Genomic DNA, 26,474 nt, shown 5'->3' on the forward strand with positions numbered 1-26,474 from the left:
CCTCCCTGCAGGGAATATTCCTTTACCGCCACCCCAGGTTTCTCTATTTGCAGCCCCTTGGCAGCAGCGTTTTGCTCATGGACACAGAGCTTCAGGGTGGAGGACGTTGAGCGAGTTTCCTGCCCCATTCATCCTTTATTGTGCCACCAGTTTGAGGAGGAAGGAGGATGTGAGAGAGCTGGCCCAGTTTCCTGAAATGTCAGGCTCCCCTGGGAGGATGCGCCACCTCCGGGCTGGCTCCCCCCTCACCCCGCTGCAGTTGACGTCATGGGTGAATAATGATTCAACCTGTGCTGGTTTGCAGCCCTCGGTTGCTTCCAGGCCTGCGGTGGAATCAAGCAACAAGAATTCAGCCTTCCAACTCATAGGAACACAGCAGGCAGTTTCCAGGGGCCAGGTTTCCAGAGGGAAAGCAGGACTCTGATTCCTTCCAAGTCCGAAGAGCTCCAGTAACTTCACCAGCCACTGAGAGCATGCCTCCAAGCTCACCCAGAAGGTCCAGACAGAGCAGCCTCTTCCTACTGGGCTGGGGCAAGTTGTAAATACGACATCACAGTCCAATTATTTTTCAGTGTAAGCTGAATATTTTATAAAAGCCCCATTCCTCCCCCTTCCTCCCCAAACCAGCTCAGAGGTGGGAGGTGGCGGATGCAAGTGAGAGGGAAGGGTACCTAGGAGAAAAGAACAACTACCATAAAAAAAAAAAAAAAGCCCAGTTCAAGCCCTTAACTCAGCTGGACTCAGCTTGTGTAGGTATTATCATGAGGGTGAGCTAGGTGGGTTATAGACAAGTATTTGTTTTTAAGGTGAGCCACGTGTATAAATGCAAAATGCTATAGATATACCATCCTTTACTGAGGAAGCTGCAAACCTTCCTTTCTTCTGTCGGTCTTTTTCCCTAATCAGCCTTGGGTCCTGTTCTTTGATTCAGGCTTCACTAATCATAAGGACAACAATCCCCTTCTCTTCAAGGAAGTATCTCTCCTGATGTCTGAATAGTCATCAGTGGTGGTGTATTTGGAGTAGGAATTATCCAATTGCTATTGCTATTGCTAAGTCACTTCAGTTGTGACTGACTCTGTGCGACCCCATAGACGGCAGCCCACCAGGCTCCCCCATCCCTGGGATTCTCCAGGCAAGAACACTGGAGTGGGGTGCCATTTCCTTCTCCAATGCATGAAAGTGAAAAGTGAAAGGGAAGTCGCTCAGTCGTGTCCGACTCTTCTCGACCCCATGGACTGCAGCCTACCAGGCTCCTCCGTGGGATTTTCCAGGCAAGAGTACTGGAGTGGGTGCCATTGCCTTCTCCAAGGAATTATCCAATAGCACTGCTTTTTCCTTTCTTGAGCAGTCTCACAAGAACCTGGGGTGTAAAGCATTTTGCAAACACTTCTGGTGGTGACTTCTGAGTTAGGCAGATGCCTGGGGGGCAGTGAATGGGATGTATGTGTGAGGGCACCTGTTGTGGGGATGGACGTCCCTGGGGAACAGGAAGGGTGCTATCACTCAGGAAAGAAAGGAGCAGGACACCAAGGACAATTTGCCAGAAAGGGGTAGAAGGGGATGAGCAGGATCCCTTCATTCTGACCGGCATTACCTGGCCCTGGCAAGGGCCTCAGTTCCTTCCCTCGTCAGGAAATAGAATGCTGCTCAAGGCATCTTAAAAGTCCCATCCAGTGGGACCGGCAGGCATCTGACAGAAGTTGCTACCACTTTTCAGAGCCATGAGCCAGATGGAAGCAGAGAGAGAACTGCCTTCCCTGTTGCCTCTCCCGGTAGCCCAGCTGGTAGCAAGGTTATGGCTCTTTTGATTTCATCCTTTGTCTGCCCTGGTGAAGACAAAGCACATTTCACTTTATGCAGAAGTCCTTCCCTAATGGAAAGGCCAAGAGAAAGCCCCTTAATGGAGGAATTGCTGCACTAGATCACTTTGCCTCCAGCTGTGAAACTGATTAACGTTCTTTGAGTCTCTGAGGAGGCTTTGCGGCAGTCACGGTGGCCATTTCCAAGCAGCAGGGGGCGGGGAGTGTGGGAGTTGGGTGGGAGGGAGTGGGGCCCATAGAGCCTCCTTCAGGAGGTGGAGAAAGGGCAGGAGGAAATGCCAATGAATATAATTATCCACATAGGGACCATTCTGCATGTCTTTGTGTCCTGATGCTTGCCTCTGAGCCTGCTCCACCTGCACCCGTCACAACACAGAAGGTGCATGGGCAGGGAAGCAAGTACTGGGTCTCAGCCACCAACCACGGGGACCTGTGATCACACAACATTTGCACTGTGGCTGGTCCAAAGAAAATGAGCTGTACATGTAAAATACACGAGTCTGAAGACATACTATGAAAGAAGGGTGTGAAATATCTCATGAATCATTTTTATGTTGGTTATATGTTGAAAGGATAACAGTTTGGATATATTGAGGTCAACTATGCTAAAATGAATTTCACTTGTATTATTTCACCTTTTTCATTGGGCTACTAGAGCATTTAAACACATAGCACTCATTTCTGACTCACAGTCCAGCTCTATTGGGCAGTGCAGGTCCAAACAATGTGCAACCATATGCTTTAAAACTTTAAAACAGAGGGAGCAAGAACCACCGTATGACCCAGCAATCCCTCTACTAGGCCTATACCCAGAGAAAACCATAATTCAAACAGACACTTGCACCTCCGTGTTCGCTGCAGCACTGTTTCCAATAGCCAGGATGTGGAAGCAACCTAAACATCCATCAACAAAGTATAACACAAAGGATAAAGGAGATGTGGTACAGTGGAATAGTACTTAGCCAGAAAAAGCAATGAAATTGGGTTATTTGCAGAGATATGGATCCACCTATAGAGTGTTACAGGGCTTCCCTGGTGGCTCAGAGGGTAATGCGTCTGCCTACAATGCGGGAGACCCAGGTTCAATCCCTGGATCAGGAAGATCCCCTGGAGATAGCAACCCACTCCAGTACTCTAGCCTGGAAAATCCCATGGATTGAGAAGCCTGGCAGGCTACAGTCCATGGGGTGGCAAAGAGTCAGACACGACTGGGCAACTTCATTTCACTATAGAGTGTTATGCAGAGTGAAGTCAGAAAAACAAATATATATTAATGCATATATGTGGAATTTAGAAAAATGTATGTGTGTGTGTGCTCAGTAGTGTGCAGCTCTTTTCGACCCTATGGACTGTAGCCTGCCAGGCTCCTCTGTCCGTGAGATTATCCACGTAAGAATACTGGAGTGGTTTGCCATTTCCTCCTCCGGGGGAATCTTCCCAACCCAGGGATCAAACCCACATCTTTTGCATCTCCTGCATTGGCAGGTGGATTCTTTACCACTGAGCTACCTGGGAAGCCTGATTTGCAAAGCAGGACTAGAGATACAGATATAGAGAGTAAATGTCTGGATGCCAAGGGGGAGAGGTGGTGTGGGAGGAATTGGAAGATTGGGATTGATGTGGGTGGATGCTAAAACGCTTCAGTGATTGGGATTGACATATATACACTATTGGTACTATGTATAAAATGGATGCCCTGTGAGAACCTACTGTATAGCCCAGGGAACTCTTCTTAATGTGCTGTGGTGACCTAAATGGGAAGGAAATCCAGAAAAGAGAGGATATATGTATGTGTATAGCTGATTCATTTTGCTTAACAATAGAAACTAACACAACACTGTAAAGCAACTCTACTCCAATCAAAATTAATTAAAAATAAAAATTTTAAATTTAAAAATAAATAAAAGGAAGGGAGCAAATACAGTGGTTTTTCTATTAGCCTCAATTTTACACAGTCTGTGACAGACACAGTTTCACTTTATTAAGTTGGCCAAGGGTGGAGATTTGTTGTAAATCTCTACCCTTGGGGTTGGGGGTTCTGGAGCTGCCCTAGAACTAGCTTTTATTCATCCTCCTTCCTCTAGTTGCTGTCACCAGCAAGGTGGCTCCTGGATCCTGGAACCCACCAGGTAAGATGAAAGGTACACACCAAGCCCAGGTGGCTTCCTGCACGTGTGTTGGTGTTTGCTTTAAGTCTGTGCTTGTTTATTCAGGCCAGTGGTTCTCAAAGGGCAGAGGGCATCAGAAGCACCTGGGAAGTTTGCGTTCCAATTCAGCATTGGAACAATTCAGCCTCAACAGAGGCTAGGAATCTGCATTTTTTGAAGCATCCTAAGTATGTCCGCATGTAGGGCTGGAAACACTGTCTGAGAAATACTCATTGTTGCCAGCCTTTTTGACCAGACCAGTCACACAAGGTATCTGGCAAATATGCAGATTCCCAGACCCATCCCAGACCCATAGAGTCCAAAACTCCAAGGGAGAGACCTGGGAAGTGTGGGAAATAGTATCTTAAAGCGGTGAAATAGGTTGCACAGAGAAAGACTCATATTGGATGATATCACTTATATGTGGAATCGAAAAAATACAACAAACTAGTGAGTATAACAAAAAAGCAGCAGACTCACAGATACAGAGAACAAACTAGTGGTTACCAGTGGGAAGAGGAAAGTGGGGAAGGGCGATATAGGGGGAGGGACTTAAGAGGTACAACTATTAGATATTAAATAAGCTACAAGGATGTATTGTACAACACGGGGAATATAGCTGATATTTTATAATACCTCTAAATGGAGTATAACCTTTAAAAATTATGATTCACTATATTGGACACCTGTAACATATACTATTGTACATCAACTATATTTCAATGTAAAAAAAAAGCAGCAGTTCTTAATCTGGGTTTGCAAGAGCTCACTCAGGGTGGAGGATCAGGGTTAGAAAACCTGATGCCTGGGGCCACACCCGAGATCAGGCACATCAGACTCCTCAGGGGTGGGACCCAGATCTCTGTGCTTTTGAAAGTTCCTCTGGTGGTTTCCGGAGAAGGCAATGGCAGCCCACTGCAGTGCTCTTGCCTGGAAAATCCCATGGATGGAGGAGCCTGGTAGGCTGCAATCCATGAGGTCGATAAGAGTCGGACACGACTGAGAGACTTCACTTTCACTTTTCACTTTCATGCATTGGAGAAGGAAATGACAACCCACTCCAGTGTTCTTGCCTGGAGAATCCCAGGGACAGAGGAGCCTGGTAGGAGGCTGTCTATGGGTCGCACAGAGTCAGACACGACTGAAGCGACTTAGCAGCAGCAGCAGCAGCTGGTGGTTTCAATTTACTGCCAAGGTTGAGAAGCACAGGTTTGGTCAATAGGAAATTAACCCATCTCCTTTCTTCTTGTAGGAAGCAAAATATGTCATTTAGTACCCTCAAGCGGCCAGAATAAAATGTCTGTGTACAAAGGTCACGGCATATTACTTCCTAGACTGTTATTACCTTTTGCTAGTCTGAGAAAGTTTCCTTCTAGATTGTATTCACTGCTCCTGCGGGCTGGCTGTGACTTTCCGTGCAGGTGTTAGTTCCAGCACAGGTGTTAAATACTTCGTTAACAATTTCTGCTGCAGTGCCCCATCCCCAAACAATCCTCAACTCACTGTAGAAGCCACAGTTGCAGCCACCCAGTTCGAAGCCCCTGAAACTGCTCTCTGAAATCTTTGGATGGCATTACATTTTCTTTTAAGGGAGCAATACCCATTGTATTGGGCTTCCACAGTGGCTCAGTGGTAAAAAAAAAATCTGCCTATAATATAGGAGACTTGGGTTCGATCCCTGGGTTGGGAAGATCCCCTGAAGGAGGCCATGGCAACCTACTCCAGTATTCTTGCCTCAAGAATTCCATGACAGAGGAGCCTGGAGGTCTACAATTCATAGGGTCACAGAGAGTCAGACATGACTAAAGTGACTTAGCTTGCCGCACTTGTTGTATTTGCTCCAAACCTGGGCTACTTTCCTTCATCTAAAAGGGTAATGACCTGACTTAGGACATACATTTGAGAGGGCCATGACCTTGTTCCTCTGCCTAATTTGGGGAAGATATATTTTTAAAATGGAGATTTAAAAATAAATATTTTTCTTCACAGCTGAGATTCCTTCCACTCTGACCCCCACTGCCTCTTGTACAAACTTCATAGTAATAATTTTATTGAATTATCATTATTTCTTGTATGCACGAAGGTCTCCCACCTAGACTATAAACTTCTTGAGGTACAAAGATGTATCTTATCCATCTTTGTCTCCAGAGAAGCTAATAGGAAGCCTGGCACATAGTGGATTCTTGGTAAATATTGAGATGAACCAAATGTAGGTACTGTGCTTCGGGTTGCTAACGTCATCTCTATCCCCAAATCCCTTTTCCCCCAGTCACTACCAAGCAACAGTTGCATAGCACATGGTTCTGGCCAGTGAGAAGTAAGCAGAAGATCTCTGGGTAGGGTTTCCAGGAAGATCCTGGGTTTTCCACAGAAAAAGGGACAAATTAAGTTGGCCTGCCCTGTTTACCCTGTACCCCTTCCTGCTTTCTTTTTTTTTTTCTTTTTCTTCCTGCCTGGAACTTAGAGGTAAAGCCTGGAGGTACAGCAGCCATATTGTAATAGGAGGTGAACAAAAAGAGAACAAAGCCAGCATGCACTGAATAGAACAGCAGAAAAATAGGAAGAATCTAGATTTCTAAGGGTGGCAGCTGTGCCAGCCCTGGACTGCTTGCATGCCTGCCTCTGGTCTTCTTTTATGGAAGAAGACTAATCCCATATTCACCCCTGTGGTTAAATTTTCTGTTACTTTGGACAAACACATTTGTAACTTATATAACAAGTGTGTTATTAATAAGTATGCATTAAAGCACCTAGTATTGCTCTTAACACATAGTAGGAACCCATTATGAATTTGAATATTAATCACTTATTCATGCAAATAGAATCTTGGATGAATGATTGGGTTGGTTGGTTGTTCTTTTTGACAGGATTGTCTTCTAATGATAACAAACTGATAACCTTAAAACAGCTTTGTTGCAAACCCTGTAGAACCATATTCTATCAGACCTGGAGTTCACTCCCAAAGCTCTCTTCTTCCTGTTAGAAAAAGTAGTCTTGCTGAAGCTGTTAATCATGCAGCGAATGCAGAACAGCCTCCTTGTATTGCCAGTTCCCCAGGTGTCATATTTCAAGTATTTGCTTCTCTGTAAGGCAGGTTTTCCAAGGTTAGGCAGGTGGCGTTAGCTCTGGTTTTGTCCTCTCCAGCCTGGGCTGCCTGGCTGCAGTGGGTACACAAGGCCCTGCTGGTGGGCAGAACTGGGAGCTGAGGCATCCTTGCTCAGAAATAAACTAGGAAGCCTCTTGGCCTGAGGGTGAGTAGTTAGAAGAGCTCCATTGGCAGACCCCTTGAGGAAACTGATTAAAGGTGGAGTTCAGCGGTCTCAGACTGAATGCCTCACGACTCCGTCTCCTGCTTTCCTTTGTGGAAGTCCTCCTTTACTTTGGAATTCCTGGGATTCTCTTAGAATTTTCCTTTAAAACTGGCTCCAAACAGTTTGGCTTCATCTCTTGAAAAGGAAGTGTTATTGCCTGCCTTTGAGGTATACATTGCATGTTTATTTTTGAATAATATAGCTGTTTTTAATTATCATGGAATTAAAAAATGCTGAGCAATTTTGATATACCAGGCTAAGTGACTTTCCGTGCATTATCTAATACTAATAATCTCCTTACTGTGGTACGTGTTATTCTATTATTCTTCCATTTTACTGATGGAGAAATTGAAGCTCAGAGAGGTTAAGAACTTGTCCAAGACTGCACAGAAGCATGGATCCAATGTGGGATGTCTGTCTCCAGAGACCCCTCACCTATTCCAGCCTCCCCGGTGCTCTGTGCCTGGAGGTGGACAGCACTTCCCTCCCATTGCCACTTCCCAACCTGCCCCACTGAGACTCCAGGCCACACAGAAAAGCTGCTTTTCCATTTAATAAGGAAACTTACACTGAGGGGTAGGTTTTGACTTGTGTCTTCTGGATCGAAGGCCTCCACCTGGTAAACGAATCCAGGCTTTGTTCCTTCCACTATGTAGAGGTCTAGACCTGTACCAGGGTCCAAAGGGGAATAAGAAACATTTTATTAGGTAAAGCAAAGAAGGAATTCCAAAACCAGGACAGCCATTCACAGTCAAAGGGAGCCAAGCGTATTGGTGTTGTGGGAAAGAAGACAGCTATAATAAAGGCTGTGAGTAAGACCACTGGCCAGCTTGTAGGGGTGGATCTGTTTATAGGGATTAATAAAGAGCTAGGGTTGGCCAAGCTGGTGTCAAGCCTTTGTGTATCTCCCAGGCTGAGGGGTGACCAGGGGGAAGGAAGTAATAAGGGTAGAGAAGTGGAAAGTAGCCCAGGTGGGAATTTCCAGTGTGAGGCTGCTCCCATTCCAGATCTTCTTTCGTGTGTTCTTTCCTCTTAAACTGAACCAAGGTTACCCCTCAAGTGCACTTAGCATCTCAGCAGAAAGTCGGTGAAATGAGAGGCCTCCTAGTGGAACACAGAGAAGATGTGAAAAGGGAGAGAGAGGGCTGCAGGGACTCAGGAAAAGGGACCAGAAATGGATGTCATCTACTTCAGAGTTCTTGGCGGGCAGCAGAAGGGCGGGTAGGGTCGCTGGGTACCGCCAGCCCTGCCTGAGGAGCTGCCATGCTCTGCTCCATGCTCTGTTCTTTCTGAGAACCTTTCTGAGACGTGACTAAGAATTTTAACATTAACTCACTCTTTTGGAGACGCTGTGCTGAGGGCTTATATATTTTCTCCTTTCATCTTCATAACAGCCCTATAAAGTAGATGTTGTAATAATTATCTCCACTTTACAAACAGGGAAACAGGATTAGAGGAGTTGTGGGGTTGTCTCAGCTGGTAAAGAATAGAATCACAATTCAATAACAAAAAATGAATAAAATATGTGAATGTTAGTGAGCAATGTTATGGGGAAAAATCAGGGAAAGGAGTGTGGTGAGTTGGATTGCCATGTTAAATAGAGGGCTTCCAGAAGGTTCACTGACATTAGTGTCAAGATCCTTAAGGAGGAGACGTAGAGAAGAAGGGGAAGGAGCAGATGAAACAGTAGATAGATGCAAAGATGCCAGTGTAGAGTGTGCCTGGGGTATACATAGGTGGGTGAAGAGGTGTGTGGGAGAGGAGATGGGGATTGGTAGGGGCTCATCAGATCTTCTGGGGCCTTAAGGAGACTCTGACTCTTGTTGTTTAATAGGATCCCTCTGGCTGCAGGGCAGGGAAGCCAGTCAGGTGGGCACTGCCATGGCCCAGGTGAGCCATGGTGGAGATGCTGGGGAGGGGCTGGGTTTTGCATAGACTTAGAACCTGGTGGGATTTCCTAGTGGATTTGATGTTGGGTGTGAAAGACAGAGGCGAGTCAAGGATAACTGTGATCTTTGGGCCTGCAAAACTAGAAGGATGAAGTTGCCATTAACTGAAATAGGGAAGATGAGAGAAGCAGATGTGGGCAGAGATGGTAGGAAGGGGGGCTTCCCAGGTGGCTCAGATGGTAAAGAACCTGCCTGCCAAGCAGGAGACTTGGGTTCCATCCCTGAGCTGGAAGATCCCCTGGGGTAGAAATGGCTACCCACTCCAATATTCTTGCCTAGACAATCCCATGGACAGAGGCAGCCTGGTGGGCTACAGTCCATGAGGTCCCAAAGAGTTGAACACAACTTAGCTGCTAAACAAAAATAACAAATGATGGTGGGGAGGGAGATGGAGTGGGAGTCAAGGGGTCTGGGGGCACATTTCAGTTTAGATTCCAGCACCAGTTCCAGGTGTTGGGGTGGGGGGCAGAGGGGGGAGCACTTCCCATACCACCAAGCAATTCTTTAAGACTGGCTGGGTGTCCCACAGTCCAACTCATTCGGACACTGTCTACCCAGAGATAGTATCAGACTTCACGGGTTCGGGGCTCCATCCTACAAGACAGCCCCTGCCCCTTCAGATGCCAGCACAGGCCTAGGTGGGCCCCTCTGCTTCTGACCAACCAGGTCTAGATTGGAGGTTCCCACAGTCTCCTCCTCAGGTTGGAATAATTTGCTAGAGGGGTGTGCTCTAGTGAACTCAAGGAAACATTTACTTACCAGATTGTTGATTTATTATGAAAGGATATAAGTTAGGATCAGACAGATGAAAGAGATGCATAGGGCACAGTGTAGGAAAGGGGCAGAGAGTTTTCATGTCCTCTCAGGGCACCCACTCCCCCCAGGTTCCACATATTCACCACGTTCTCCGAACCCCTTTCGGGCTTTTGTGGAGGCTTCATTGCATAGGCCACTATGAAGTCACTGGCCGCTGCTGACTGAGCTCAGTTTAACTCCGTCTCCAGCCTCTACCCCCTCTCCACTGTTCAGCCCTCTACTCACATAGCTGTTTCCCCTGGTGGGCATCCTTAGGTGGGGTCCAAAAGTTACCTCATTAATGTAACAAAAGACACCTTTATCACTCTCATCACTTAGGAAATGCCAAGAGGCAGTTCCCTCCTGTGTCAGGAGGGAAAGAAGACCACATATATATTTCTTACTATAAATCACAACATCACAGATACCGATTAGACATCCAAATGGAGATGCTGGGTAAGACAGTTTCTATTTGAGTCTAGAGTTCAAGGGAGAAGCTGGTGTAGCAGCTTCCTAATTATCTTGGAGCACAACTCTTACACGTGTGTAATGTGATTGAGTTTCTAACTTGCTTTGTCCAGAGGATAGTAGAATGCTAGGTTGAAGTTTAGCCATCTTACTTGGTTTTATTATTAACATGCTATACTAAAGCAGATTCCTATGAGAAGACCTCAAGATAGTTTGTATAAAATATAATGTTGATAGGTTAATAAAGATGACTGGAAAACAACACCCCCCCCCCCCGCCCCAAACAAGCAAACAAACAAAAATAATGATGGACTTGGGAGTTGTCAGTGTATACATGGTCTTTGAAGCCAAGAGTTTAGGGGAGATGACACAGGAAGTTATCTTATGCTCCAGTCCCCTATACTGTGTCTACTCTATAGCAGATCTCAGATACACAGTCCCCTGGAGGCGTCGGCATCCATGGGGAGGATGAACCATGGAAGTCAGCGGCTGGTACCCAGTGCTGAGCCTGAAACGGTCTCAGCCCACATTCCTCCAGCATGATCCACTTGCGGTCCTGAGCTCCAGCTCCCTCCACAGGATCAGGAGAGGCCCAAGCCATGGATGGCTAAGGCTTTGTAAATTATTGGGTGTTATTATTGGGAGTCCTCAGCTGGAGGATATTTCATTTATTCCCTGTTCATTAAGCAGCTGCCTTTTCCAGAGAAACAGCTGTTTGTTCATTTACTCTTCTGTTTTTCTCCATCCCCCAGGGTCCTGCCTGATGCCACTGTCTGGACTGCATCGTACACCCCAGTGTGTCTCACCTTTTGCCAAGTTGCCCTGAAACTCAGGCGGCTCATTCACATCTGTCACCTGGACCGTCAGGACCTGCAGGTCAGTGACAGCCACGTCATCCTTCACATAAATCTGCAAGTCAAATATGTGTGGTCCTTCTTCAAAATCTAACTGTTCCATCCCAGTGGTGACAACCTAAAAGCAAATGCAGAAGTCATAGTAACCATGTGTTAAGAAAAGTTCTGTTTTGTGTGTATACATTTTGCAAATGGATATTAACCAGCAAGGAGGCAACCAGCATCCTGAAAACCATCTTTCCCTCACTGTCAGGGGAATGGGCTGCTTTGCCTGAGTCCGTTCTACATAAACCCCATGACACTGCACTAAAAGGACTCCTGTGTGTGAAGCTGCTCTTCACAGGAAGACAAACATTCAGGAGACATCCTAGTTCCATCTACCGGAGATGGAAAACATGAAAGCTTTAAAGCCTGTCACTATTTGGGGTAGGCTCCGAGGCAAGTCCCTTAAATACCCTGCAGACAGTTTGATTTCCTCTTCTTTAAGAGTAAGATGCCTCACTTCCCTGGGATAGCTGTTAAGTTGCCTCTTCACTCATTTCTCCCTTCTAATTTTCCAAGGCCATATCTAAGACTAAATAAGAGGAGAAGGATAAATCTGCAGAAAGAAGAAATGATATTTATTTATATCAATAGCCTCTTTGGGTTTGGGGGTGTATTTCCACACATTCTCCCACTGTAGGAAACGTGTGCTCTGCACAAGTGTTTTGGAGATGTGGGAGGGGCACCAAGAACCAGGGCCAGAGACATATCACTGGAATCTAGTCTGTGACCAGCAGGAGCCTCCGTGGTGTGTAGTGGGAGGGCCCTGCTGAGGTTACCTGGAGGCCAGCCTGTGACCCCTCACATCAACATGCATATCCCTGCCACCAGCATAGCTGTGGAGCTCCAAGAAAGCCCAGAGCCCTTTGCACATCAAGGACTAAATTTCATCAATGTCTTAATTATGTCTCAGTTAATAACCTTTTGGTTATTAGTGCAACTGGGGCCAGGCAAGGAGGCCTTCAGTATTCTCTGTTGAGAAGAACACTTAGCTCCAATCCAGTTTCCATTGCTGGACTTCCGTGTGACCTTGGGAACATTACTTGACTTTTCCCCAATTTTGTTTCCTCATAACTATCATTAGGTAAATAAGTCTCACCCTAGTTAAACAGCTGGAGTATAATACAAGATATGAAAACAAAGAGCTAGATCAGGGTACTGTGGAAATTCAGGGAGAAAACATTCATTGTGAGATGTGTTTAGTCAAGGAGGACTTCATGGAGGAGGTGGTGGGTGTCATGTTTGACTTTGCATAAATCTGGATTGATTATGAGAGGAGAGGATGGTCACGGATGTGAATGAACCCATGCTGTGGAGGGAACACATAGGGAGGAGGGTTGAAAGAGACATCGCAGTACTCCTGTCACCATCCACAAGTAGGGTCAGCCTAGGTGCCACACAAGTGGAGATAACCTGCCTCTCTGCTTGGCACATGGGCAGTGAGAGGCAGCATAACACGAAGGTCAAGAGCTTAGACCCTGGAGCCAGACCGGTTTTAAAGCCCAGGCTTCCCATGGCTTAACCTTGCTGTGTCTCAGTTTCCCTAGCTGTAAAGTGGGGATACTGATGGCATCTGCTTCCTAGGGTTGTGAGGATTCCACGAGCTAATCCATGGGTTACTTAGATCACTGTCTGGGGCTGAGTGAGCACCCAGCAAATGTTGCCTTTTATTGTCATTAGATGTTGAAAACTGTTCAGTGAATGGGTACCCATCAGAGCTGCTCCCCCATCACGACTATCGACTCTGCTTCCTGACTTACCCCCTAGCTTCCAGCTAAGCCTGGAGCCCTCTTCTGAATCCCACACTTCCAGACCCTTCACCATAGTGTTCTCTATTGACAGCCCTTCTCCTTGGGACTGGCTCAATCATCCTAGAGGAAGGAACTAGAACAGTCAAGTAAGGGTCTCAAATGTTGTCTCTTGGAACCAGAGGAATTGGGTTGCTGCCAATACATGGAAAAGTTGCTTTTGTTGTTGTCTTTATCAGCATCCTTCGATAGCTCAGCAGGTAGAGCAGAGGAGTGTAGACTTGATAGATGTGGACATCCTTAAGTTGCTGGTTTGATTTTGGATCAAAGGAAATGCCTTGCTTGTTTGTTTGTCGGCAGAGTAGTGCAACAGGAGCATGCTGGGCTCATAACCCAGAGGTCAATGGATCAAAACCATCCTCTGCTAAGTGTCCTCTTCTGGAGAAGGGAATGGCTAGCCACTCCAGTATTCTTGCCTGGAGAATTCCAGAGACAGAGGAGCCTGGTGGGCTACAGTCCATGGATTGCAAACAGTCGACATGACTAAGTGACTAACACCAGCATGAATTAAATGTTCATGTGCCAGGCTCTTGCCAAGCTGTTTTGTGGAGTATTTTATTTAATCATCACAACAACTAGGTTATAGGTTGGGAAAACTTCCCCTATTTCATGCATCAGGAGACCAGGGCAGGGAGGGGAGAGAATTCCAAGAATCATGGCTGAGAGTGGTGGAGCCCCCTCCCCACCATTTAAGAAAAGTATTTATTTGCCTGTGCCAGGCCTTACTTGTGGTGCGTGGGATCTTTAACTGTGCTATGTGTAATCTTTAATTGCAGCATGTGAACTCTTAGTTGCAACATGTGGGGTCTAATTTCCTGTGCAGGGATCAAACCCATGTCCCTGCATTGAGCATGGAGTCTTAGCCACTGAACCACCAGGGAATTCCCTGATGGAGCCTCTTTGATGGTGGGCAAACTAGCTGCAGAGTTTTGGTAAAAGACAATGTTTGGTTTTAGGTTTGAGGTTGTTTTGGACAAGACTGAGCAAATCTAAAGTGTCCACAGTTCTCATGACAGCAGATAAGGACAAAGGGGTATCAAGTTCAGAGGTGTGCTAATGGCAGGGGAGCAGCCGCGGCTGCCCCGTGACCTCAGAGAGTGCCTGCTCTAGCAGCTCGGCTGTCACACCTCCCTGACTCCTGGGAGTTTTCCTTCTTAGTGCTGCTCCAGGAGGAAACCCCAGCGATGAGCCTCAGGCATCCATCTTGCTGGGCAATGATGAGGCAGTGCAGTGTGGGAGTGATGAACAGGGGTTCTTGGGGCCAGCCTGCCTGATCTCAAATCTGAAGTCTGCCACCAATTAGCTATGTGAACTTGGGCAAGTTGCCCAACCTCTCTATGCCTCAGTTTCCCCACCTTTAATATGCAAACAATAATAGCATAGCACTTCATAGTGTTGTTATGAGGATTAAATGAGCGAATTCACAGAAATGTTTAGGGGAATTCCTGACATACGTTAAGTGTTCCGTAAATGTGAGTTACTGTCATCATCATCATTAATCCTCCTCATACCCCTCATACGCCTCCATCATTAATCCTCCTCACTCCCCGAGTCTCAGCAGCTGTGTCCCAAAGCAGGGTGGCCTGGCCTCTGGCATGACTGGAGGTCACCCTTAGGAAGTCCTACACGACTGAGTCCCAAGGCCAAGAGTGACAGACCTCTGAGCTGGAGACCCCAGAACCTCATGGCTAGGTGACCCTGCAGAGTGTCCAGGAGTCAGGTTCTGCCATGGAGATGGCATTGTCATGTTCTGTAGGAACAGCCCTTGTGAGCAGTTTGGGTTGGAGAATAGGATCTTCCTGGAGGGGATACTTGATGATATTGGGTAGTTTCTGGGGGAGAAGCAACCAGTCGTTAAGAACGTGTGAACCTGTGGCCCATTCTAGTACCGACACAAGGTCCTGGGTAGCTGCAGGCTGTGGTGCCAGGAGGGCACCAGGATTGGGACCAAATGCTGAACATTTAAGCCCAGATCAGTGGAGTGGCTAAGACATTCTCCATTTGTAGAGGTCAGGAACAGGATGGAATTCCTCCTTGACTGACAGCCCTGTTTGAATCACATGGGATGTAGGAGGGGAGATATGATAGTGAAAGATTTGGATACTTATCCAAACAGTAATAGCTGTGCATGGCAATTGGAGGGGACAGAGCCTGAGACTGGGAGTAGGAAGACCTGAGTCAAGTTCTTATTTCATCCTTTCTGGCTCTGTGATATCAGACAGATCAGTTAACCTTGCTGTCTCATTGTGATCTTCTTTATAAAATAGGGATTTACAATTTTAATAGTGATAATATCAGTGTTAGTAGTAACAATTAAGAGATCAGGATGTGAATGTGCTTTGAAACCTCTGACAATCTGAAATAGTTTGGTCATCCTCATCATTAAAGGCAATAGACTGCAAGAGGCTGAGAAAGAGGGCTCTCAAGTGGAAATAACCCAAACATCTGTCAACTGATGAACAAATAGACAAAATGTGGTATATCCATATAGTGGAGTATCATTCAGCCATTTAAAGGGAATGAAGTACTGATCCTTGCTACATGTGTGACCTTTGAAACTTTACGCTTAAGTGAAAGAAGCCAGTCATTAAAAAAAAAATACAATATGATTCAATTCATACAAAGGGACCAGAATGGGAAAATCCATTAAGACAGAAAGTAGGTTAGTGGTTACCAGGGCCAGGGGGGATAGGAGACAGGGGAGTGACTACTAATGGGTTTGGGGTTTCATTTTGGGGGGATGAAAATGTTCTAAAACTGGATTGTGGTGACGGTCTGTGAATAGAGTAAAAACCACTGAACTGTACACTTTCAATGGGTGAATTACATGCTATGTGTATTATATCTCAATAGAGCTGTTTAAAAAAAATAGAGCTCTAAAGCCAGACTGCCTGCCTTCCAGTGTCAGCACAGCAATAGCTGTGCAACACAGGGCAAGTTATTTCACGTCTACTAAATTTTTCCTCATTTCCCCTATCTGTACAAAGGGGACAATCATGCAAATAAAATCACTGGATTGTTGTGAATATTACAAAAGAGCACATGTCAAGTCCTTTCCGCAGCGTCCAGCGTATACTGTGTGCTCTGTAAGTGTAAACAATTGGCAAGGCCTAGAGGCACAGATGAGCAGCAGCTGTTAAAGATGAACCAGATGTCAAGGGAGCAGGTCTACAGGCAGGGAAGTCACAGAAACGGCAGCTGGGCCCCAGGAATGTGCACTGGATACTGAGGTGGAGGTTGCCTGAATGTGTGCTCCTTGCATGCCAGAGGCCCGCCCCTGGGGTGCGGAGAATACAAGATGCTGGGCTCTGGCCCCCAAGTCCATGGGCTCCACAGGTGTGTTCTGAGGCCCAGATATGCACACTTTTTGAAAGTTCCCTTAGTGACTCTAATCATCAGCTGGGTTTAAGAATACCTTGTATGTTTCTCAGAGAGGCAGCCAAGCTCAGACCAAGCAGGCCCACTGGGTACCCCTAGAACCCAGAACAATGGCAGGTGGGAGCTGGGGCAGGGCTGATGATGACTGTAGGAGAGGTTCCTGTGCCCACTGAGGAATGAGGTAGACATGGGAGAGAATGCACTTCAACAGGGTCCCTACACCCTAAAGACATCCTTAGAAGGCCTTTGAGGTTGTCAGTAGAAAACATGCAATCAGTAGGTTCATCCTGCCTAAGGAGAAGTGACAGCTTTGGGAAAGACCAGATGACAAACTAGAAAACAGAGCTGCAGTGGCATAGCTCTTGAATGTGATTGATTGGGTCTGAATTGTCCAAGAGGAACAAGAGCCACGCAGTATGGCTAGACATCCAGACTTATATTTTTATTAAGGGTGTGTTCTTCCGTATGAAACATCTTCTCACAAATTTCCTACTGAAGAATCACCAGGTACTAGTTCATCGGGGTCTGGTTTCTAAGGAGATCATTACACAAACTATTCCACCCGAAGAATTCGGCTACCATTGGCACTCCTAACACCTGTTATCATATGAGGGTGGTTGGCAATAAGAAGTGAGCCTTTTATTTGTAACAAACTGAACATACTGTTCATTTGGATTGGATTAAATGGAGGGAAAAAGGTCCAAAAGCTACAGGGGCATCTAGCACAGAGGGCTCTAGAATGCCCGGAACAGAATGTCCAGATCTTACAAGAGGGAAGATTAAAGCAGGAGAAGAGGAAAAAATGACCACTGATCCAGAATTCCACCCATACCATCTTCAGGGCCCCTCTGTGAGCAGCTCCCTTGGGAATGAGACAGTGCTTACCTCAAAGTCGGTGTCCGACAGCCAGTTCACCCTGAAGGCCCGAGTGAGGGGACTGGAGTTGATTATCAGGGGGAACCCTGGGACCACAGGTGACAGTGATGCTGATAGTTTCATAGCAAACATGTGCACTGAAGTCTCAGGTGGAGAATTCTCTGCCACTTTGCTCATAGCGGGTAAGTGGATTAGGTGTAGTGCCTGTCCGCCTGCAGATTTAAAAAGGATGCAAAACGTCATGAGCACAAAGCCTTGTCCTGAAAACAAGGACTTAGCAGCTTGGTTTGTGGCTTCAACTCGTAGCTCAGGGCAAAGCTGGAAGCCGGTCACTCCCCAAGAATGAAGACTCTTGCCAAGAGCTGGAAACGGGAATGTGAGATCTTCTTGGAGCCAAGAAAACAACCACCACTATACAACCACGAAATCTGCTTCTGTCATTCTGGAAATAAAGCTGCTGTTTTTCCTCTTACCTCTCTGCTTCCTTTTGTGTTTCTCCAGCTTTTGTAGAAAGCCAGGGAGAGGGAAACGTGATATCTTAGAACATAGACACCTCCGTGAAGGACCCAGTCTGGCCACAGCATCCTCTGTCTTACAAAGACCAGGGAGCCTTCAAGAGTTTATTTTCCTTCTCTGTATCAGTGTTAGATACAGAGAACATTGAGAATGGAATGTGCATGACTGGAGAACTCCAAAATCACACCAGCTCTCCCCACATCCCTAAGTATAATCTCATAAGCCCTCTTGGAGGAGGTCGCCATTAACCCCACCATAGAGCTGCTAGACTTACACAGGACTGGGAAATAGACCCTTGGAGGGCACAAACAGAACCTTCTGCACCAGGACCTAGGAGAAAGGAGCAGTGACTCCACAAGAGACTGACCCAGACTTGCCTGTGAGTGTCCAGGATTCTCCAGCAGAGGCGTGGGTTGGTGGTGGCCTGCTGCAGGGTTGGGGGCACTGAGTGTAGCAGTGCATGCATGGGACTTTTTGAAGGAGCTCACCATTATCTTCATTACCTCCACCATAGTTCAGCCCCAGGTAAATAGCAGGGAGGGAACACAGCTCCACCCATCGACAGAAAATTGGATTAAAGATTTACTGAGCATGGCCCGCCCCCCATCAGAACAAGACTTACTTTCCCCCTTTGTCAGTCTCTCCCATCAGGAAGCTTCCATAAGCCTCTTATCCTTCTCCATCAGAGGGCAGACAGACTGAAAACCACAATCACAGAAAATTATCCAATCTAATCACATGGACCACAACCTTGTCTAACTCAGTGAAACTATAAGCCATGCCATGTAGGGCCACCCAAAATGGATGGGTCATGTTAGAGAGTTCTGACAAAACATGGTCCACTGGAGAAGGGAATGGCAAACCACTTTAGAATTCTTGCCTTGAGAACCCCATGAACAGTAAGAAAAGGCAAAAAGATAGGACACTGAAAGATGAACTCCCGTCTGGGTCGATAGTACCCAATATGCTATTGGAGATCAGTGGAGAAATAACTCCAGAAAGAATGAAGAGACGGAGCCAAAGCAAAAACAACATCCAGTTGTGGATGTGACAGGTGATAGAAGCAAGGTTCAATGCTGTAAAGAGCAATATTGCATAGGAACCTGGAAGGTTAGGTCCATGAATCAAGGCAAATTGGAAGTGGTCAAACAGGAGACAGCAAGAGTGAACGTCAACGTTTTAGGAATCAGCGAACTAAGATGGACTGAAATGGGTGAATTTAACTCAAATGACCATTATATCTACTACTGTGGGCAAGAATCCCTTAGAAGAAATGGAGTAGCCATCCTAGTCAACAAAAGAGTCTGAAATGCAGTACTTGGATGCAATCTCAAAACGACAGAATGATCTCTGTTCGTTTCCAAGGCAAACCATTCAATATCACGGTAATCCAAGTCTATGCCCCCGCCAGTAATGCTAAAGAAGCTGAAGTTGAATGGTTCTATGAAGACCTACAAGACATTCTAGAATTAACATCCCCAAAAGATGTCCTTTTCATTATAGGGGACTAGAATGCAAAAGTAGGAAATCAAGAAACACCTGGAGTAACAGGCACCTACAAGACATTCTAGAACTAACACCCCCAAAAGATGCCCTTTTCATTATAGGGGACTGGAATGCAAAAGTAGGAAGTCAAGAAACACGTGGAGTAACAGGCAAATTTGGCCTTGTAGTACAGAATGAAGCAGGGCAAAGGTTAACAGAGTTTTGCCAAGAAAACACATTAGTCATAGCAAACACCCTCTTCCAACAACACAAGAGAAGACTACATACGGACATCACCAGATGGTCAACACCAAAATCAGTTTGATTATATTTTTTGCAGCCAAGGATGGACAAGCTCTATACACTCAGCAAAAACAAGACGGTGATCTGACTGTGGCTCAGATCATGAACTCCTTATTGCCAAGTTCAGACTTAAATTGAAGAAAGTAGGGAAAACCACTGGAGAAGGCAATGGCAGCCCACTCCGGTGCTCTTGCCTGGAAAATCCCACGGATGGAGGAGCCTGGTAGGCTGCAGTCCATGGGGTCACAAAGAGTCGAACACGGCTGAGCGACTTCACTTTCACTTTTCACTTTTATGCATTGGAGAAGGAAATGGCAACCCACTCCAGTGTTCTTGCCTGGAGAATCCCAGGGACGGGGGAGCCTGGTGGGCTGCCGTCTATGGGGTCGCACTGAGTCGGACATGACTGAAGTGACTTAGCAGCAGCAGTAGCAGCAGGGAAAACCACTAGACCACTCAGGTATGACGTAAATCAAATCCCTTATGATTATATAGTGCAAGTGAGAAATAGATTCAAGGGACTAGATCTTATAGTCAGAGTGCCTGAATGAACTATGAACAGAGGTTCATGACATTGTACAGGAGATAAGGATCAAGACCATCCCCAAGAAAAAGAAATGAAAAAAAGCAAAATGGCTGTCTGAGGAGGCCTTATAAATAGCTGTGAAAAGAAGAGAAGTGAAAAGCAAAGGAGAAAAGGAAAGATATACCTATTTGAATGCAAAGTTCCAAAGAATAGCAAGGAGAGATAAGAAAGCCTTCCTCAGTGATCAATGCAAAAAAACAGAGGAAAACAACAGAATGGGAAAGACTAGAGATCTCTTCAAGGAAATTAGAGATACCAAGGGAACATTTCATGCAAAGATGGGCTCAATAAAGGACAGAAATAGTATGGACCTAACAGAAGCAGAAGATATTAAGAAGAGGTGGCAAGAATACACAGAAGAACTGTACAAAAGAGATCTTCACGACCCAGATAATCATGATGGTGTGATCACTCACCTAGAGTCAAACATCCTAGAATGTGAAGTCAAGTGGGCCTTAGGAAGCATCACTACAAAGCTAGTGGAGGTGATGGAATTCCAGTTGAGCTATTTCAAATCCTGAAAGATGATGCTGTGAAAGAGCTGCATTCAACATGCCAGCAAATTTGGAAAACTCAGCAGTGGCCACAGGACTGGAAAAGGTCAGTTTTCATTTCAATCCCAAAGAAAGGCAATGCCAAAGAATGCTCAAACTACCGCACAATTGCACTCATCTCACACACTAGTAAAGTAATGCTCAAAATTCTCTAAGCCAGGCTTCAACAATATGTGAACCATGAACTTCCAGATGTTCAAGCTGGTTTTAGAAAAGGCAGAGGAACCAGAGATCAAATTGCCAACATCCGTTGGATCATCGAGAAAGCAAGAGAGTTCCTGGAAAACATTTATTTATGCTTTATTGACTATGCCAAAGCCTTTGACTGTGTGGATCACAATAAACTGTGGAAAATTCTGAAAGAGATGGGAATACCAGACCACCTGACCTGCCTCTTGAGAAACCTGTATGCAGGTCAGGAAACAACAGTTAGAACTGGACATGGAACAACAGACTGGTTCCAAATAGGAAAAGGAGTATGTCAAGGCTGTATTTTGTCACTTTGCTTATTTAACTTATATGCAGAGTATATCATGAGAAATGCTGGGCTGGATGAAGCACAAGCTGGAATCAAGGTTGCTGGGAGAAATATCAATAACCTCAGAGATGCAGATAATACCATCCTTATGGCAGAAACTGAGGAAGAACTAAAAGCCTCTTGATGAAAGTGAAAGAGGAGAGTGAAAAAGTTGGCTTACAGCTCAACATTCAGAAAACGAAGATCATGGCATCTGGTCCCATCACTTCATGGGAAATAGATGGGGAAACAGTGTCAGACTTTATTTTTGGGGGCTCCAAAATCACTGCAGATGTTGACTGCAGCCATGAAATTACTCCTTGGAAGAAAAGTTATGACCAACCTGCTGCTGCTAAGTTGCTTCAGTCGTGTCCGACTCTGTGCGACCCCATAGACGGCAGCCCACCAGGCGCCCCCGTCCCTGGGATTCTCCAGGCAAGAACACTGGAGTGGCTTGCCATTTCCTTCTCCAATGCATAAAAGTGAAAAGTGAAAGTGAAGTCGCTCAGTCATGTCCGACTCTTCGCGACCCCATGGACTGCAGCCTACCAGGCTCCTCCATCCATGGAATTTTCCAGGCAAGAGTACTGGAGTGGGTTGCCACTGCCTCCTCTAGACAGCCTATTAAAAAGCAGAGACATTATTTTGCCAACGAAAATCCATCTAGTCAAGGCTATGGTTTTTCTAGTAGTCATGTATAGGTGTGAGAGTTGGACTATAAAGAAAGCTGACTGCCAAAGAATTGATGCTTTTGAACTGTGGTGTTGGAGAAAACTCTTGAGAGTCCTTTGGACAGCATGGAAATCCAACCAGTCCATCCTAGAGGAAATCACTCCTGAATATTCATTGGAAGGACTGATGCTGAAGCTGAAACTCCAATACTTTGGCCACCTGATATGAAGAACTGACTCATTTGAAAAGACCCTAATGCTGAGAAAGATTGAAAGCTGGAGGAGAAGAGGACGACAGAGGATGAGATGGTTGGATGGCATCACCGACTCAATGGACATGAGTTTGAGTAAACTCCAGGAGTTAGTGATAGACAGGGAGGCCTGGCGTGCTGCAGTGCATAGGGTCACAAAAAGTCAGACATGACTGAGTGACTGGACTGAACTGAACTGAGAAACCATAGTAATGCAGATACAAACCAAGGCACAGCAGACAACCCCCAGAAGTCAGGATGTAGGTGTGGAGAAGCATCTTTCTCAGAGAGTCTAGAAGGAACCAACCCCGTTGAGACCTTGATTTCAGATTTCTCGGTTCCTGAATTGTGAGAGAATACATTTCTGCTGCGTTAAGCTATTCAGTTTATGGTAATCTGTTATAGCAGCCCTAGGAAACTGATACAATTGCCACTTATTCAATGTTCCAAATAAATGCATTCTGTAAAATGCTTTCCCTCATTTACTCCTCAGAGCAATCCTTTTGGATAAACAGTAGTATCATCATTTTATAGATGAGGAAACTGAGCTGAAGCACATACAGTGAATAATAAGTAACAAAGTCAAAATTTACACCAAGGTCACCTTCTCAGCCAGCTTCTAACCTTGGCCACCATTAACCACTGGGGACAAAGTCCCTAGAATCGGAGGAGGTACAGGCGGGACAGATCTACAGGGTGGAAGAATTTCTAGAAACAAACAAGCCATGGGAAAACATTGACTTTTATAAGAGAATGTTTTTACTTCAAATTTGAGGGAGGGGAGACAGAGGAGCAGGTGGAAATGCAGGAAAAATTGAAATATAAACACATTCATTGATACAAGCATTCCTAAATCTAAAATCATCTGATTTCGTTTAGAGACTAAAATGCATTATGCATAAGTTATATTTTGCTGGCAGAATTATCTGGTTTTATGGACAAGGACTGTGCAAGGACTCAGAAATATCAATACAGCTGAGGTTTAGGGTGATGTGAATACAAATGGATTTTTTTTAATCTATTAAAATTGACTTTAATATTATAGCATTCTTGTGATTAAAAAAAACCCAGCAGCAATATAGTATGTCTAGAGTATTTAGAGGCAAAAATTTCCCTGAAATAGTTTTTCAAAATGAGCAAAATAATCAATTGCTCTGGTGGGTTGGGTTTTGTGGGTATAATTCCCTCAAGCCCTCTTTTCCCACCATTGGAGTCTCCAGCACACCGCCCTGCCCAGCCAAATTGTTCACAAGAGTGTTCCCTTTCGGCTCAGCAGGGCGAGACAGTCACGAGCAAACGGAAAGACTGGCAATTTGTTTCCAAGGACCCCACCTGATCTTGCTGCAGTGATTTGTGCCTCTCTAACCAACAAGGAGGTAAAGAAAATATTCGGAGAAGGCAATGGCACCCCACTCCAGTACTCTTGCCTGGAAAGTCCTATGGACGGAGGAGCCTGGTAGGCTGCAGTCCATGGGGTTGCTAAGAGTTGGACATGACTGAGCGACTTCACTTTCACTTTTCACTTTCATGTATTGGAGAAGGAAATGGCAACCCACTCCAGTGTTCTTGGCTGGAGAATCCCAGGGACAGTGGGGCCTGGTGGGCTGCCGTCTGTGGGGTCGCACAGAGTCGGACACGACTGAAGCGACTTAGCAGCAGCAGCAGCAGCAACCAACAAGGAAAGAGGCTTCTATGTATGTTTAAGCAAAGATGTAACTCATTAGATTTTTCTCATGAACAGCCCAGGTTAGGGCTTCCCTGGTGGCTCAGTGGTAAAGAATCCTTTTGCCAGTGCAGGAGACACAGGTTCAATCCCTGATCCAGGAAAATCCCACATGCCATGGGAGCAACTAAGCCTGTGCACCACACCTATTAAGCCTGTGCTCTAGAGTCCAGGAGCCACAACTACTGAAGTTCGTGTGCCCAAGAGCCTGTATTCTGCAACAAGAGAAGCCCCTGCAGTGAGAAGACCGCACTCTGCAACTAGAGAAAAGCCTGCGCAGCAACAAAAACCCAGCGCAGTCAAAAATAAATAAAATTTTGAAAAAAATTGGCAAGCTTTCTCTGTAAAGAGCTTGATAATAAATATTTTAAAAAGAGAGAGAATAGCCCAGGGTAAGGTAGTGCACAGCCCAAAGGAACAGACTAAAACTAGTAACCACTCACCTTCACTGAGCACCTATGCACTGGGCATCGTGCTAGGTATGCCTGATTTCATCTGCTCTAACTGTGGTCCCTGGAAGTAGGCATCACTGCCACCACTTCACACCCCTGAGACTACACACCCAGTAAGTGGCCACCAGGGTCCTGGTTCACGCATCTGGGTCTGTAGATAGCAGACTGCGTGTCTCTAGGCTTTTGATCCATGCTTGTCGGATGACCCTGCACGTGAGATGGATTGTGGATATTCTATAACCTGGTAACACCATAGCAAGACGGTGCTGGGGCTGGTAAGAGATTGGACTCTCCACCTAGACATTAGATTTGGGTGATGTGACATGTAAGAGGCCTTTTAGGGGAACAGCATAAGGAACAGTGCTGGAGTATTAGCTGGGTACAGTCTCACCAATGAGAGGCTTGCTAAGCCCTACTCAGAGGTTCCCACAACCTCAACCTCAACAGGGAGATTACTGCAGCCACCAACCTTGCTGTGGTAAACTGGAGAGATTGCTCACCAAATATCCCCAGCAGATAGCCTCTACTTTGCTTTGTGGGTAGTATATCCCTTGATCTTGTTGCATTAATCATAACTTTGATAAACTCTGGGTTTGAGAGGCTAATTCTAGAGAAGAACCAGTCTTCCAATCCAAGGCATCTGACTCCAAGGGCAGGGCTCCTTCTCATGGTTCCATGCTGTCTCCTTACACTTACAGGGCTTGCCCGGGTCTCCCTCGAGTGGCCCACTTTCTTATGGTGGTGAGGGAAGTATTGGGGAGGGAAAAGCGGATCTATCCAGGGACCCTCAGGCACTTTGTGTTGGAAACTGTCTGGATAAAGCCAGACTGTATCTGTGAATATTTCTGCGGACATTCTTGCCGGACCTGTTCTGCTCTTCATCTGGTGGTCTTTCCTCCCAAGAAAAGGTTATGTGTGCCAGGGTTGTGTAGCTGAATCCTAAAAACTTTAAGGCAGACACTCCAGGGACATTGATAAGGCAAGTGGCCAAGCTGGGATCTCCCAAGTCTTAGTCCAAAAACCAGTTCCTCCAGTTTCTTAGCTATTAAAAGCAGTGGTGACAGTATTAATAGTAATAACTAGTAGCAAGGGTCCACACTCTAAAAATAGAGCAATTAAAATGTACAGAATTCACCAAATATTCAATTTGTTCGTTCTACAGATAAGTTTAAGGGATGTGTCCAAAGGCACTCTGCTAATCAGGCCTTCCCCGGCAGAGGGAAGGCCAGGAACCAGGGGCCATCTCTCCCTAAGACATGATGCACTTTCCTTCCGAACTTTCTCTGGTGGTCTGAGTGCTGGAGATCAAGAAAGAGGCTTTAATAGAATTTGACTTACACATGCATCTTAATTAAGAAGCAAATTAGAATTGCTGGATGGGTACACTTTGAAAAAGAAAAGGCACACAAAATGATTATCAGTCACTGAGCCCACTGAAACATCTAGCCTATGGCTGAGAGCTTCGATGGATGATGGGTTTGCTTGTTTCCAAATAAGCAAAATCACTGCCTTGCCAGAAAGGGTCCAAGGAGGCCCCCTCACTGGAGCCCACGTTGGGATAAGGAAGGCCTCCGTAGCCTCTGTTCCAGGGGACGAAGCTGGCCACCTGGGTCTCTGACACCAAAGGTGATGAGGTGGCTCAGGAAGTGTGGGGACATTCCTTCTTCTCCCTCAGGGGATGCAGCTGCTCTCTGACTTACTACTCTGTTTTAGTACACAGGGCAGTACTCATCTGAGGCTGTCGCTCAATACATGCCTCTTCCTTCTAGTAACTAATCAAAATCGTAGTGAAAGAATCCAGAGGAATGTTGTGAAAGGGGCAAGAGAATTGGAGTCAGAGCCAATCTGAGTTTTGCTGCTACTTGACTGTGTGGCCTTGGGCTGGTCCCTCAAGTTCTTTGGTCCGTATGTCCACTCTGTCTCTCAGGGATGTGGGGCTACACTGCAGTGGCCATTAAACATTTC

General features: G+C 45.9%; 1 protein-coding gene and 1 long non-coding RNA gene across 2 annotated transcripts in view; one reads left to right on the forward strand and one right to left on the reverse strand.

The window, feature by feature from the left end:
• LOC113891544 overlaps positions 1-11,328 on the forward strand; it is a 59,987-nt gene extending 48,659 nt beyond the window's left edge. Inside the window, exon 5 of the long non-coding RNA XR_003510792.1 lies at positions 11,246-11,328. This is a non-coding gene — a long non-coding RNA (uncharacterized LOC113891544). The remainder of the gene's footprint in view (positions 1-11,245) is intronic.
• Positions 1-26,474, reverse strand: part of CDHR3 (cadherin related family member 3) — a 68,791-nt gene that overhangs the window by 35,722 nt on the left and 6,595 nt on the right. The window contains exons 2-4 of the mRNA XM_027539683.1: positions 17,461-17,663; positions 11,300-11,465; positions 7,850-7,947 (exon numbers count right to left, since the gene is read on the reverse strand). Coding sequence (XP_027395484.1) covers positions 7,850-7,947; positions 11,300-11,465; positions 17,461-17,663 — 467 coding nt within the window. The remainder of the gene's footprint in view (positions 1-7,849; positions 7,948-11,299; positions 11,466-17,460; positions 17,664-26,474) is intronic.

This window comes from Bos indicus x Bos taurus, chromosome 4, assembly GCF_003369695.1.
Source record: "Bos indicus x Bos taurus breed Angus x Brahman F1 hybrid chromosome 4, Bos_hybrid_MaternalHap_v2.0, whole genome shotgun sequence".
NCBI lineage: Eukaryota > Metazoa > Chordata > Mammalia > Artiodactyla > Bovidae > Bos > Bos indicus x Bos taurus.